This window comes from Chanodichthys erythropterus, chromosome 18, assembly GCF_024489055.1.
Source record: "Chanodichthys erythropterus isolate Z2021 chromosome 18, ASM2448905v1, whole genome shotgun sequence".
NCBI lineage: Eukaryota > Metazoa > Chordata > Actinopteri > Cypriniformes > Xenocyprididae > Chanodichthys > Chanodichthys erythropterus.
Genome location: NC_090238.1, coordinates 5953974 through 5970393, shown reverse-complemented (window position 1 = coordinate 5970393; position 16420 = coordinate 5953974). Strand labels below are relative to the sequence as shown.

The 16420-nt window shown below is 40.9% G+C and overlaps 1 protein-coding gene across 1 annotated transcript in view; it reads right to left on the bottom strand.

Moving 5' to 3' along the window:
• The window catches only part of galnt16 (UDP-N-acetyl-alpha-D-galactosamine:polypeptide N-acetylgalactosaminyltransferase 16), a 77420-nt gene that overhangs the window by 30853 nt on the left and 30147 nt on the right, over positions 1–16420 (bottom strand). The window contains exons 5-6 of the mRNA XM_067367351.1: positions 12505–12570; positions 11262–11383 (exon numbers count right to left, since the gene is read on the bottom strand). Of these exons, the coding sequence (XP_067223452.1) occupies positions 11262–11383; positions 12505–12570 (188 nt within the window). The remainder of the gene's footprint in view (positions 1–11261; positions 11384–12504; positions 12571–16420) is intronic.

Sequence of the window (16420 nt, the reverse complement as noted above, 5' to 3'; positions counted from 1 at the left end):
AAAAAAATATAGAGAGATGGATCGTGGCAGTCAGCGGAGAGAAAGATGTCAAATTTATAGTCACTCCCTCCTTCAGCAGCTGTATTAGAAACCCCCTCACAGCAGTGTGAACTAGTAAATAACACATATATGACGTAAGTTTTATAAATGCACATACAATTTTTTCAAAATGAAAAAATATATAAAATGTTGCTAGATTTACAATGCTAATTATTGCATTAATGTGTGTTATTTGCAAGGCTTGCTTCTTTGAAACGTTGCTTGCTGCTGTGCGAGTACACTCGTGCATACATAACACTATTTACGAGCATGTAAGCGTGTGTCACATAAAAAAAACTTGTGCTGGGAAGTTCATATTACAACTGCATAAGAAAATCAAGTGTTTTCAATTAGAGCTGGCGCTCTAAGCTGTGGTGCTCAGAGCTTCAGTATGTGCGGGGGGAACCCCAGAAATCCATCTGCAACATCCCATGTACAGTAGTTTCATAGATTCATACAGCATTCGACAATCATAAAGAACATCAGGACACTCCACTTAGAAGTCGTCCATGGCTTGTCAATTTTTCCATCCATTTGGATTGCACAGTTTTAACATAAACAAAATAATAAACTTAATGCATATTTGTCGGGCAAGAATTCTATGCTCCAAAAAAAAATAAAAAATAAAAATCATGGTGTTTTTATGCATCTTTTTGATTTTATTTAAATAATTTTTTAAAATGCAATTATTCAAAAGGTTTAGATTAGAATTAGCTTAAATCTGTTCGTAGATAAAAAATTACATGTATTTAGTTAAAAAATATGAACATGGTTAAAATGTAGCTAGCTGTGGAACATGTTCAATTAGTTTCAACATATGAGATTCAAACATTGGATTTCTTGATAATAAACAGATAACTGGTTATTGTGTATTTAAAACCCATTCAGTTTATTAGTACTATTACAGAAATCTGAGCTGTTTCGTTCATGCAAGACTGACAAATATGCATCACGTTAAGTTTATTAGTTTATTAAAACTATGTAATCCAAATGGATTGAAATTGTATACCTTGAGTGTATTGTGGGGTTACCATGTTACTGTAATGGCATGAAATGGTACCGGTACTGAATGACTACTCTGTTCTTGAACTTTAGTGTTTACATGGTACTTCAGAGAATATCATAATGCATATAAAAAACATGGTATTACCATGGTACAGTGTCCAAACAAGGTGAGTGAATCTCATTAAAAGTATGTTTAAATGATGTTTTACTCAATAATAATGATAATATTTTTCCCCTTTCAATATCAAATGGCCATTTACTGTCCTTAACCTCATGGAGACAGAAAAAAGGCAAAAATAACTGAATTTGTTCTTAAAGGCCCATTGAAGTGTCTTGGAACACGTAATTTCGTAATTTCAACTGAAACAGGAAGACAATGCGATATATCGAACCTTTTTTAAAATAGCCAATAGCGTTTCGTTTACATTACATCTCGGCCAGAGCCATTAAACTCAGTAAAACCTGTGTTTCCTTCTAATATCTAACGGTTTATCCTCCTAATCTCCTCTATATCACTTTAAAATATAGCATTCTATGCAGAATTTAAATGTGTCCGATACCTTTCGTGGTCTGAGCCGACTCGCGGTGCTCTCGTGTCCCTGGGCCAGAGCAGACTGTGCTCGCGCTGCGGTGATTCACATTATACTAACGCGAAAATGGACTTCATTTGCGTCAATGGAAAGCATATTTACACTGTCTGAACCGTTCCCTAGTCTCTACATAGTGCACTATTCACCATACAGAAACTAGTAAATGTGTGAACAAATGACTGATTTCAGCCAGCTTCAGTATCGGTTGATAGTGCAGGAGGAGGCGGGACTTCAGATTCTAGAGAGCATTTGATTGGACAGAAGATTTGATGAGAAACTGAAGTGCAATGTGATATCATGAAAATCCGTTATCCATTTTAGCGGAAGTAAGAGACTGTAAGTTTAGAATGCTTACAGTGGCATGAAAAAGTATGTGAACCCCTTGCAGAATCTATGAAAATGAAAATTATTTTAATAAAATAAGAGGGATAATAAAACATGCATGTTATTTTTTGTTTAGTACTGTCCTGAATAAGATATTTTACATAAAAGATGTTTGCATTTAGTTCACAAGACAAAACAATAGCTGAATTTATTAAAATAACCCCATTCAGTTTAACTGCTCAAGACAAACAAGAGACTCATGAACAACCATCACAAAACATAAAAACAGTCGTGGATCATCAGGTAACCACACACAGTATTGAGAATCAATGGTTCACATACTTATGAATGTGGTTATTTTAATAAATTCAGCTATTGTTTTGTCTTGTGAACTAAATGCAAACATCTTTTATGTAAAATATCTTACTCAAGACAGTACTAAATAAAAAGTAACATGCATTTTTTATTATCCTTCTTATTTTATTAAAATAATTCTCATTTTCACAGATTCTGCAAGGGGTTCACATACTTTTTCATGCCACTGTATATCTCCTAAATGTGAATTTTGTCATTGTTTTGGAACACACCAGCTTATTCATAACCTTAAGGCTAACATATTCATACTAAAAGCTAAAAAACGTCTCAGGTTACAGATGTAACCCTGGTTCCCTGAGTAGGGAATGAGACGCTGCGTGGTAACGCATTGGGAACCTTCTGCGTGATGTCATCACTGAAGCACTCATGCATCTAACCAATCGCGTAGCGAGACATCAGAGACGGGTGAGGTCATGGACCAGGAAACTATAAAGCATACCCGGATGCAGAGCACGCTAGCTTCTGGGTAAGTCTGAGACAAATGCTCGCAAGTATGCAGGGGGTACGGCAGGAGACGCAGCGTCTCGTTCCCTACTCAGGGAACCAGGGTTACATCTGTAACCTGAGATGTTCCCTTTCGTGGGAACTGTCGACGTTAAGTGGTAACGCATTGGGAACGCTATCCTAACTGTGCCGTAGCGGCAAATACTTGCCAAGTTATCTTGACAGAACTGATGACCCCGGAGTGGAGCCGACATCAAGGTTATAAAACCTTACAAACGTGTGCTGGCATGACCAGCCAGCCACGTCACAGATGTCACCGATGGAGACACCTGACATCAGAGCTTTTGATGCCGCCATACCCCGCGTAGAATGGGCACAAACATTTAAAGGAGAAGGCTGTCCGGCCACATTATATGCAAGTGTGATGGCCTTGACCACCCACTTGTTCATCCTCTACTTAGATGCAGGGCCCCCTTTCTTAGGGTACCCATAACAGACAAAAAGCGGATCAGACTTACGCCACAGGGCAGCTCTGTGGACGTAAGTATCCAAAGCCCTTACAGGGCAGAGCAGATTCAGTCTTTCCTGATCCAAGGATTTAAAGGGAGGAGGATAGAAAGCCTGGAGCACAATGGGACCTGGAACGTGGGTAGGGACCTTAGGGACATAGCCCGGTCTAGGATGCAGGAATGCTTTCACCATTCCTGGGGCAAATTCGAGGTATGAAGGAGCAACTGACAGTGCTTGTAAATCTTCTATCCTTTTCAAAGAAGTGATAGCAAGTAAAAAGATAGTCTTTAGAGTGAGGAACCTCTCAGGGACCTCCTCTAGTGGTTCAAAGGGCGCCTCAGCCAACCCTTGTAAAACCACGGCCAGGTCCCAGGCCGGAACCCTTGTGCGCACTGGAGGCCTCAACCTCAGTGTGCCACGGAGGAAGCGAGTGACCAGGGGGTCTCGACCCACCGACAGGCCACCTACAAGGGGAATATGAAAGGCAGATATAGCCGCAACGTAAACCTTCAATGTTGAAGGTGATAAGCCCTCCGAGAACTTTTCTTGGAGAAATGTAAGCACGTGGCTAACAGAGGCGTGGACAGGGTCCACATTAATGCGTCCGCACCAGGCAGAAAACAGATTCCACTTGTATGAATAAAGCTTCCTCGTGGCGGGAGCTCTGGAGTTTAATATGGTTTCCACAACCTTGGTTGCGAGACCAGCATCTACGAACCTGGCCCCCTCAGAGGCCAGGCCCATAGTTTCCATAATTCTGGGCGGGGATGTATTATCAGGCCGCCCGCTTGTGACAGGAAGTCCTGTCTGAGGGGAAGCTCCATTGGGGAGCCGTCTAATAGGGACAACTAGGTCCGAGAACCATATTCTGGTTGGCCAAAAGGGGGCCACCATTATTAGGCTGACCCCCTCCCGGCGTACTTTCTCCAGAACGGGATGTAAACTGCTCTCAGGGAGAGCAGCTTCCCTTGGGCCCACAGGAGGATCTGACGGGCCAAGTAATAAAGTTGGCGAGACCGCAAACCCCCCTGATGATTTATATAGGCGACCACAGCAGTGTTGTCTGTGCGGACCAATACATGATGGCCTCTCAGGTCTGGGAGAAAGTGTTTTAATGCCAGAAACACCGCCATCATCTCCAGCCGATTTATGTGCCAGGAGAGCTGATGGACCTCCCATGAGCCCTGAGCTGGACAGCCACTCATGATCGCCCCCCAGCCCGTGAGGGAAACATCTGTTGTAAGCATTACGCGACGACCAGAAGTCCCCAGCACGGGTCCCTGGGGCAGGAACCAGGGATCTTTCCACATGACCAGAGCACGAAGGCATCGTCGTGAGACTTTGATCATGCGAAAAGGATTTCCCCTCGGGGAAAATCCCCTGGTCCTGAGCCACCACTGTAAGGGTCTCATGTGCAGAAGGCCAAAAGGTATCACGTTGGACGCAGCTGCCATCAGACCCAACCGTCTCTGGAAATGTTTTACAGTGAGTGACTGACCTAGTTTCACCCCTTTCACGGCTGCTAAAATGGCACGCACACAAGCGGGAGACAGATGTGCCTGCATCGTGGTGGAGTCCCAAACTACACCCAGATAAGTGATAGTTTGAACCGGAACTAGCACACTCTTTTTGGCGTTGAGCCTCAACCCAAGCCTCTCCATGTGACGCAGAACAACATCTCGATGCTGGACTGCCAGTTGCTCTGACTGAGCTAGAATCAACCAATCATCGATGTAATTCAGTACGCGGATGCCCTGAAGCCTCAGCAGGGCCAGAGCCGCATCCACGCACTTCGTGAATGTGTGGGGTGATAACGATAGGCCAAACGGAAGAACCTTGTACTGGTAAGCTTTGCCCCCGAAAGCAAACCTGAGGAACTTCCTGTGAGAAGGATGGATGGACACATGAAAGTATGCATCTTTCAGGTCTATCGCCACAAACCAGTCCTCGGACCTGATCTGTGGGATAATCTGTTTGAGCATCTTGAACTTGAGTTTCTGGATTGAGCGATTTAACACGCGTAAATCTATGATAGAACGTAGTCCTCCATCCTTCTTCGGAACAATGAAATAACGGCTGTAAAAGCCTGACAGCTTGCTGGGAGGAGGGAACCTTTCTATAGCTCCTTTTTGCAAGAGTGCCATAACCTCTTGTTCCATCACCAGAGACTGCTCGGGGGTCACCACTGTGGGAAGGACCCCGTTGAATATGGGCGGGTGAGACCCGAACTGTATTCTGTAACCCTTTTCTATCATGAGCAGCACCCAATTTGATATATTTGGAAGTAGTTTCCACTCTGCCAAAAAATCTACTAAGGGAACCAGTCTCTCGAGACTGGTCTCTGGTGTTTTTTGAGCACTTGGCTCGGTGCTCTGACGTGGTGCGCCGGCAGATGACATCCGAATCAAGTGGCCGGCCCTCCTCGAAGGACCGGCGGGGACCGCCGTGCCCTGACGCACACTGGGTGGCAGGGTTGACGACTGATCCCCTGAGGGTGCCGAAGGGGAGAGGGGATTAGATGTACTTTTTCCCGGCTTCCTCCGGAGGGGACCACCCTCATTGGGTCCTGACCCACAGATGTCAGGACCGCTTCGAAGCCTTCCTGGCGATAATAATGGCCCGCAGGTCAGGTTTTGCCCTTGGAAGGCTTCTTGTGAGCGGACCGACCCGATCCCCAAGCTGTTTGCGGGGGAACTCGAGTGGCCACGCTCACTTTCTGTTGCGCTCTGTGGTGCGCTGAGGAGCTCGTGGACGGCTGAGGCTGCTCCCGCTCAGATGAACCTCTGGAATGCCGCTGACTGTTTTTTCGCCTCCTGGAACCTCTCGACGACTGTATTTACAGCTTCGCTGAAGAGGCCCGCAGGGGACAGCGGCGCGTCCATAAGGGCAGCTTTGTCTCGCTCCCTTATGTCCGAGAGGTTCAGCCACAAATGTTTCTCCGTGGCCACCAAGGCTGCCGTAGACCGGCCGATTTCTTTGGCCGTCTCTTTGGTGGCACGGAGAGCGAGATCAGTTGCCATCCTGATCTCTTAGATGCAATCATATGTGGCCTCCCCGCTCTCATCGATCTCCCCCAGCAGGTCTGCTTGATAGGCTTGAAGCAGCGACATGGTATGTAGACATGTCGCTGCCTGACCTGCTGCCGTATATGCTTTGCCCACCAAGCTTGATGTAGTTGTTAAGGGCTTGGTGGGCAACGTCGGGGCTTTTAGCGACGATGCCGACTCGGACGAGAGATAGCCGGCGAGCGTCTCTTCAACCCGGGGCATCGCCGCATAACCGTGCCATTTCAACCCCACTATATTGCTATATACAGATGTTTGGGGCTGAACACGCGATGTTGCACGGGCCTTTTCCACGACCTCGACACCTCAGTATGGAGGTCAGTGAAAAACGGCAAACCCCGACGCTGGGGTAGCGACCGAGCCGCTCTGCTGGCCAATCGATTTTTAACTTGGCAACAGCCCTGGTCACTACCTCCAGGAGCTCCTCACATGCTGGGGAAGAGGATGGCGGGTCCTCTTCCCCAGTCTCGACGCTCACCACATCAACCTCCTCGGAGGAAGAGAGGTGAAGCGCCGGTGCCTCTCTCCGGGGGGAAGAAACCGCAACGCGTGCTTCCACCGCCTGAGAAGAGACACTGGGGCTGGCGGGTAAAGGGCGAGATAAGGCTGGGCCCATCTCAACCCCCTCCGCCAGGTCCATCTGCGAACCCCACAACGACAGCCGGCGCTGCGCCTCGCCAAGGCACCCTCCTCGAAGAGTGCCCGGCGAGATCTCAACACTCTGAGGGTTAGTTTCTCGCAATGCATGCAGACAGCTCCCTCGAGAGCTGCCCGGGCATGCTCAACCCCCAGACAAACGACACACATATTGTTTGTGTCCCCATCATGAATATATCTGGGACAGGGATGTACACACTTCCTGAATCGTTTCTCTTCCGCCATTATAGCTGTCTTTTATATATATATATATATATATATATATATATATATATATATATATATATATATATATATATGTGGTGTAGTGCAACTCTTGTCCTCAGACGAAGAGATATTTTGTCAGTAATAAGGAGACAGACAACACCAAATAAGACAGACAAGATAACATAGAGCGCTTTGTTGAAGACACAGAAGCTAGCATGCTCTGCATCCGGGTATGCTTTATAGTTTCCTGGTCCGTGACGTCACCCGTCTGTGACGTCTCGCTACGCGATCGGTTAGATACATGAGTACTTCAGTGACGACATCACGCCGAAGGTTCCCAATGCGTTACCACGCAGCGTCGACAGTTCCCATGAAAGGGAACTTAAATTTTGATTTCAAGGGGACATAAAATCTGAACTATATAGAATTAAAGTTTCTATATTGTATTGTATTCTAAATTGTTTTTGAGGCATATTCAATAGATTTATAATCTGAATACTTGCTAACTAATTTAACCAAATCTGTTGTTTATAAATACAGCTCAATAAATATATGCCACAAAAAATATTCTAAAATTCAAATGCAAATTGTTTTGCCATTTTTCTAGCTCCATATATTTCAAGCTGTTTATGTGTTTAAAGCTGAACAGTCTGACAGTGCCGCTCAAGGCTTCAGACACTGATTCTTTTTCAAAGTGTTGTTTGAAGAGAACAGACAGTGTGTGTTTCTTTCAGTACGTATCATTAGTTCTCTGGTTGTTCATCTTACAGCACTCCAATTATTCAGACAAGTGTCAGTATGCCATTGCCAGCTCATAATGTTTGAATGGGAAAACCACAAAGATGTTTGGCTGCTTAATGAAGAGATCAATTTGTATAAAAAATAATGACGCTCGAGTCAAAAATGGAAAATAAATAGGAGCATTCATTGACTGTATTAAACAGATTCTAGTCGAATAAAATATATTAAAATATTTTGATATGACAAAATGTTTATATTTACATCTGAAGAATCATTCTGTATCGCTGTAGCACAAACAGTGTAAGATCAGTTACAGCTCTTATGCTGGAGAAAAGCAGCTGAGTAGATGATGATGATGATGATGATGATAATCACTCTTGATGATTTAGGACAAGAGAGGCTACATGGTGCAGCTGTGAGAAGACAAACTGCCTTTCTCTCGCTCTTATTCTGGGAAAATGTCCCTCTGAAGAACCAGACTGGATTCAGGCCATTTATGACTCACTACTGCCTCTCAGCACTCACAATGTTGAAGCACCGTCATTTGCTGCAGAGGTCACGCAGACATTAAAACGTAACATGACACACAACTATCCACAACCAACACTATTTTTTTTCCCAAGCCCTTTAATGCTCTCCGTTTACGAAATGGTCACGGACCCAAGTAAAAAATCTGATTATACTACAGTAATTTGGTGCAAACTCACGTGTCACTAGGTAGAAGCTAGACAAATTAGGTCGATGCGACATGGACAGGTTGCATGACATTGTCCACTAAAAAATCATCCACAAAACTAAAGAAGATTAAAAAACATTTTGATCTAGACTGTTTTGTGCTGAGACCATCAAAATTTAAATGACATTTATAGTCAAATTTCATTTTGCATAGTTTATTGCCTGTTCCAGTGTTTCAGATTTAGGACGTTTGTGTTGAATTTTGTACAATAAACAACGGTATTACAGTTTGCGTTACCACTTGATGTTCAATGTAAAATAAGAGTCCTGAAGCAAGCACTGCTCTATATCAGACCTGATCAGAGCTCCTCATAAGCTGCATACACATCTGTGCACTTCTGATGTTCCCCCTATGCACAAAACACAGACTTTAAGATGTCTGGAAAATAGCTAGAGATTTCACCAGTTCATGGTAAAAAATCAAACATCTGCCACTAAATGGAGTAACTTTGACATGTTTTATGTCAACAATAATCTACACTGCCGGTCAAAAAGTTTATTATATAAACTGCAATTCATTTAACATTTTAATAATTAATTGATAAACTAGTGTTTTCTGTATTTACGGCTGCAATGATTAAGTTGATGATGCTGACTCGTCATCTCCACAGTAGTGGATGCGCCTATATGTGACCAGTCACGGAAAGTAGGGACACAAGTCGGTTCTGGGGCATTTTGAGTTATTCACAGATTCTGAAAGTGTAGTCTCCAAGCTTTCCAACGATGTGTGACACATGGAAATCTGATAATGTTTGGAGAAGTTGTGGCCATTTGAAGGTAGTCACTCAAGAAAGCTCTATAGGGAGAAAAACGCATCAAAAGTTGCAGTTCTCACCTGTTCTCACCTGCTGGGAGTGACAATAGGGCTCATTTACATCTCATTTAGATAAGCCATACCCCCTGTAAAGCTGCACGGACCGCATACTATTAATAATAAAGGTTAATGTGCATTATAAATGTCAGTAATTGATCTTTTTTGACTTTTATAAAAATGATTTAGAGGGCTGAAATATGTGACTTTTTTTGTCAAAACTCTATTTGAACTTGTGCATTGTAGATTGTTGTAAGACACTCCTTTAAAATCTGCCCATCATTTTTAATGTTATTATTTTAATGTTTATGTAAAGAAAAAGTACATATTGATGCTAATTTTATTTGTTATTTGCTGGTTTTCCACATGAAACTTGGTGAATTGACTTTTTGAACAGGATTCTGTTTTGGTCACTATAATCATGAAATGACATTTTCTCACATGAGAAGCCTGTTAAAGAAGAATAGGCAATCTAGGAACTGACTGGACTAACAGAGGCCAGAGATCGCTAACTATGGCTATTCAAAACACTTTTCAAGACAATAAATACACGATTGAGACGATGAATGCATGTATTGACTGAATTTGCGTCTGAATAGCTCTCCCTCCGTGGGCGTGGCCGCATTAGCAGATAATGAGCTGAATCACAGACTTCTGACATAGCTCTCTTTTCATACAGATTACATAAACACAGAATGTTTGTTTTCGATTTGACTTACACGATTTAAAACCTGACATTTCAACGTTTTTTCAGACACAAGTATAATTTTTTTATGATTAGTATTCACTAAGTTACAGTTGATTTTCTGAGAACTATCAGATTGGACTTCGTTCAGAAGGAGATGAGAGATCACGCATCATGTTAGTTTTCTTTATTTTACAAAAAGCACAACATTTTGTTTTTACTCTGAGTGTACACAAATAAAAGAAGACATTCTATAGTTTCAATTGATATATTACTTATGTCTCTATGACAAAAAATGACGGAGTATTTTAAGTCTGTTTTGCTGCAATGTGAAAAAATGTGTGTTACAGAGATCAATACCAGAAACCAACTGAATGTAAAGGAGGAACTTAAATACACAAGGTGATCAAACTCATTAATCAAAAACCATGATAACAAACGAGGAGCAGGAAACTGGGACAAATGAAAACTGATAGAAACAAATAGAAAGTCCATGAAAACGAAACTAAAACAGGCAGTTTGTGACAATAAGAAATGTTAACATTTAAAAATAGTAGGCCTACGTAATCCAGCTTTTTGTCCAGTAGTGTATATGGGAAGTGTTTTCTCCTTTTTAAAAGATCCTAACATTTAATTGTTATTTAGCACTGTTTTATCCCTGTTTACACAATCAGTGTAACATATCTGTGACTCGAAACTGGGTTGCTACCCGCCATTTTTATTAAATAACTATCACTCTGGAACAGTTATAGTATCATATTTTTTAAATACTTTGTAATTTTATATGTATTTGCGTGGTTTGAGTTATTGTACATAAATAAGGGAAGGCATTTATCATATTTGACCTTATAAAGAAATAAACTGTTATGCATTAGAAAATGCAGAATTTCCTTTATATAGAATTTCTTTGTAAATAACGGCACAGTGACGTTCTTTGGGGTGGTTGTGCTCAGGTGGCTGAGTGGACTGACCGATAGCAATAGGTTTTTCACATCAAAAACAAAAAACAGAGGCATTATTAGTGATACCATGTGTTATGTAAGCGTGTATAGCAGAGATGCAAGCAAACACACCTCTTTGACTCTCTGGATCATGGGCTGCAGCCAATCTGTGTTGACCTCACAGTGACTGTCCAGGAAGGTGAGGATGGAGGCCGAAGCTGCAGACGCCCCTCTGACACGAGACCTGATCAGACCTGATCAACACCAACACATTTTCATTATAGGCAATGGCCCAATTTATAACACATTCATAGCAACATCACAATTTTCCCATAACAAACAAGTGCGCGAATGAAGCTCATCAGTTCACTCAGTAAATTACTGGGCTGTTTCCCATGTTAAAGATCACGTGAAATCTAAATGGGAGATTTGTGGCATTTAGTCCATGTCTGTCAACTTTAAGCTCATCTATATGTACTCCTTAAAGCTGATTAAGCTTAAACATTAAGCAGATATACACTACAGTTCAAAAGTCTGAGGTCGGTGAGATCTTTTAATGATTTTAAAAGAAGTCTCTTCTGCTCACCAAGGTTGTACTTATTTGATAAAAAAATACAGTAATATTGTGAAATATTATTTCAATTCAAAGTAAATGTTTTCTATTTTTTTATATATTTAATACATTTAATTATCATTATCATATATTTTTTGGAAACTGTGATATATGTTTTAATGATTCTTTGATTAATAAAAAGTTCAAAGCAACTGCATTTATTTGAAATAGACAATTTTTGTAAAAATCTTTATTGTCACTTTTGATCAATTTAATGCATCCTTGCTGAATAAAAGAATTAATTTGTTTTTATAAAATGACCCCGGCTTTTGAACAGTAGTGTATGTTTTCTTCAAATGTGCATATACAATTTAGCAAAACATGCAGTTTTTTTCCTAAACTAAAGGTACTGGATTTTATTATTATTATTTATTTATTTTTACATTTTTATGTGAATTATTCCTGTTGAAAGCTGTAATTTTTATGTTTGTTAGTTAAGCACTATACACTGAAAAAAAAAAATGGTAAAATGAACTGGTTTTATTCTAGTGAAAAATATTGTTATATATTTCTTTTAATTTGTACGAACAAAACAAATTTTTATGGTGAAATCAGGTAGAAATAGTACTTTAAGGTAACAATTGCAGATAACCTTTTACAGTATATGAATAAAAAATAAATATGTGCAAAAGAGATCTGAATCCTGAATTAATTAAATATCTCTTCAATAATTGTACAGGATTTATGCATTTATGACATAACATTCAACATGTTTTATCTCAGTATATGAGCATATCTCCATTCCACTCATTTCACATGTACCTTCCCGGCGTTCATTTCTCAGGCAGCGCACCTTTGGGATTTGAGAGAGCAGTCGGCAGTCTTCAGCTACAGAGAGAGAGAAAGAGGGACATCAGATTTCCCAGAATGCACCAGCAAACATCCCAAGGGAGTGTGCAGCACACGTGCATATTAACATTTCAACATGATCATTTTAATGGACAGTTAAGAATGTAGCAGACAAGATACACGTAAACAATGTACATAAACGTACACACACACAAACACAACCTAAGCCGTGTCCGCGGCTGACTTTGGAGAGGAAGGATTAATTACAGCTTGATCACAAATCAGGTAAATCTAGACCTCTAGAGGAACTGCAGTGAGATCCAGGAACCGAGAAGCTGAACTGATTCAATGTTAATTAAATGATTTTCATTGTGTTCGGTGTGTTAATGGTTATTGAACATCTGCATTCCTTTACTGATATGGACAAAACACAGTGATAAAAATACCTAGAAAATGTACAGCAGGGCACAATGAATTATGTTTTTGCTGAGTTTGCAGTGATATATTTTGTGTATAAAATACAGTAAAAATATTAATATTGTGAATTTTTTTTACAGTTGAAAATAACCGTTGTAAGAATGAACTCATTTCTGTGACGTCAAAGCTGAATATTCAGCATCATTACTCCAATCTTCAGTGTCACATGATCCTTTAGAAATCATTCAATCATGAAACATTTCTTATTATGAATGTTGTAACACAGTTGTTCTGCTTTATATTTTTCAGGAAACTGTGATACACTGCTATTCAGAAGGTAGGGGTAAGTAAGATATTTTTGAAAGAAGTCTTGTATATTCATCAAAGCTGCGATTATTTGATCAAAAATACAAATAAAAATGTAATGTAAACAATATACAAACCGATGTGCTGCTTACAGTTTTTTCCAATTGTTAACACACTAAAATGACATGCACAGCACAATTATTTAAACTGACACACAGAGAGCAAAACTTCTTCTCAAGTCTCCAAAAGTCTAAACACCTTTTCTGTTTTACACACATTTTGCATTTTAAAATAGCACTTTTTAAATTCACTAAATACAGTTCTCTGCATAAGACACAACAATCTGACATAAAGTCACATGTTTGCCATTTCAAAACACTGCCATTCAAAATGACACTACATGAGCTAATTGGCCAATTACATGTGCCACCTGGCCAAACACTTCAGTGGTTAATTGTTAACACTTCAATCAGGATGTAAGCACTATGGAAAGACCACAGGTGAGAACCTTTTTTTTTTACAACAACAATGGAAGACATTGCAGAGAGAGGAAGAGGAAGAGGAAGAGGGAGGTTGAGAATAAGAGGGGGAGGAAGAGTGAAAGGTAATGGTAGAGCAGGTAGAGGAGTTCATGGCCAAAGAAGACAAACACTTTCAAATGAAATCAGAGCAACCTTAGTAGATCATGTCATCAACCATGGGTTGACAATGCGTGAGGCTGGACAGAGAGTGCAGCCAAACTTGAGCCGTTTTACTGTAGCCTCTGTCATCCGGACCTTTAGACTGGAGAACAGGTATGTAACCAAAATTTCATGTAGTACACATGTAGTATACCCCATGTCATAGTGTATCAGTTGGGTGACACCTGTTTACTTAGTGTATGACATCAGCCATTCATGAACTGTACAAGTTTCCTGTACAATGTACTCTACTGTGGGGGAAAATATTTAGGCTGCATTGTCCAAGCCCTATATATATTTTTATTTTATTTTTTCTAAAGGACTGAGAGACGACACCATGGTGGAGGAAGGGGCCAAATGTTCACCGGGGTACAGGAAGCTGCCATTGTAAACTTGGTTTTGGAAAATAATGAAATCAGATTACGAGAAATTCAAAGCCACATCATCCAAGACAACACCTTATTCAACAACATTCAACGAGTTAGTCTGTCCACATTGGCTCGCATTCTCAAGCGAAACCAAATCAGAATGAAACAACTTTATAAGGTGCCGTTTGAGAGAAACTCTCAAAGAAACAAAGAGTTCAGACGAGCATATGTGGATGTAAGTACTATATTGACTGCAGTACACTACACACAACATTGTTTCCCAGTGTACTGGATAACACCATATTGAGTGATTTTTGTTCTTTGTTTTCAGGGAGTACTGGAAATGGATGCTCATGCAATCCCACATGAGTTCATCTTTATAGATGAGGCTGGGTTCAACCTAGCAAAGACCAGAAGAAGGGGGAGAAACCTCATTGGCCACAGAGCCATTATAGATGTTCCTGGCCAACGTGGTGGGAACATCACAATGTGCGCTGCCATCTCCAATATGCATGGTGTCCTCCACCGTCATGCCAAACTTGGACCATACAACACAACTCATATTTCTGGACAGACTTCACAACATTCTCATACCACCAGAGCGTATGAATGATGCAGACCATCAAAGAAACCGGTACGTTGTAGTATGGGACAACGTGAGCTTTCATCGTGCAGCCCCAGTCCAAAACTGGTTTGCTGACCACCCAACATTTCTCGTGCAATACCTCCCACCATACTCACCATTTCTGAACCCCATAGAAGAATTCTTTTCGGCATGGCGGTGGAAGGTATACGACCGGCAGCCCTTTGTGCGCATGCCTCTTGTGCAGGCCATGGAAGAGGCATGTGATGAGATTGATGTGGGTGCAATTCAGGGATGGATAAGGCACTCAAGGCGCTTCTTCCCTCGATGTCTGGCAAGGGAAGATATTGCCTGTGATGTTGACGAGGCGTTGTGGCCAGACCCGGCTGTGCGGCAAGATGCTGCCTAATTATTTTTCTTTTTTTTTTGTTTTGTTTTTTTTACTGTAATATTTTTTTTTTTCAGAAATTTTCTTTTTCAGTTTACTTTTTTTGTAAGAATATTTTTGTTCAGTCCCATGTAAATATATCTGCTGTGCTTATGTTGTACTGACTTGTTTACTGTAGTGAAGGAAAAAAAATAAAAATGTTGCAACAGCATGTGTGTGCATCTGCAAATATTTCTGTGCATGTGAACAATCTGATACATATTTTACAGTTTTTTCCAATTGCTAACACACTAAAATGACATGCACAGCACAATTATTTAAACTGACACACAGAGAGCAAAACTTCTTCTCAAGTCTCCAAAAGTCTAAACACCTTTTCTGTTTTACACACATTTTGCATTTCAAAATAGCACTTTTTAAATTCACTAAATACAGTTCTCTGCATAAGACACAACAATCTGACATAAAGTCACATGTTTGCCATTTCAAAACACTGCCATTCAAAATGACACTACATGAGCTAATTGGCCAATTACATGTGCCACCTGGCCAAACACCTCAGTGGTTAATTGTTAACACTTCAATCAGGATGTAAGCACTATGAAAAGACCACAGGTGAGAAACTTTTTTTTTTTTACAACAACAATGGAAGACATTGCAGAGAGAGGAAGAGGAAGAGGAAGAGGAAGAGGGAGGTTGAGAATAAGAGGGGGAGGAAGAGTGAGAGGTAGGGGTAGAGCAGGTAGAGGAGTTCATGGCCAAAGAAGACAAACACTTTCAAATGAAATCAGAGCAACCTTAGTAGATCATGTCATCAACCATGGGTTGACAATGCGTGAGGCTGGACAGAGAGTGCAGCCAAACTTGAGCCGTTTTACTGTCGCCTCTGTCATCCGGACCTTTAGACTGGAGAACAGGTATGTAACCAAAATTTCATGTAGTACACATGTAGTATACCCCATGTCATAGTGTATCAGTTGGGTGACACCTGTTTACTTAGTGTATGACATCAGCCATTCATGAACTGTACAAGTTTCCTGTACAATGTACTCTACTGTGGGGGAAAATATTTAGGCTGCATTGTCCAAGCCCTATATATATTTTTATTTTATTTTTTCTAAAGGACTGAGAGACGACACCATGGTGG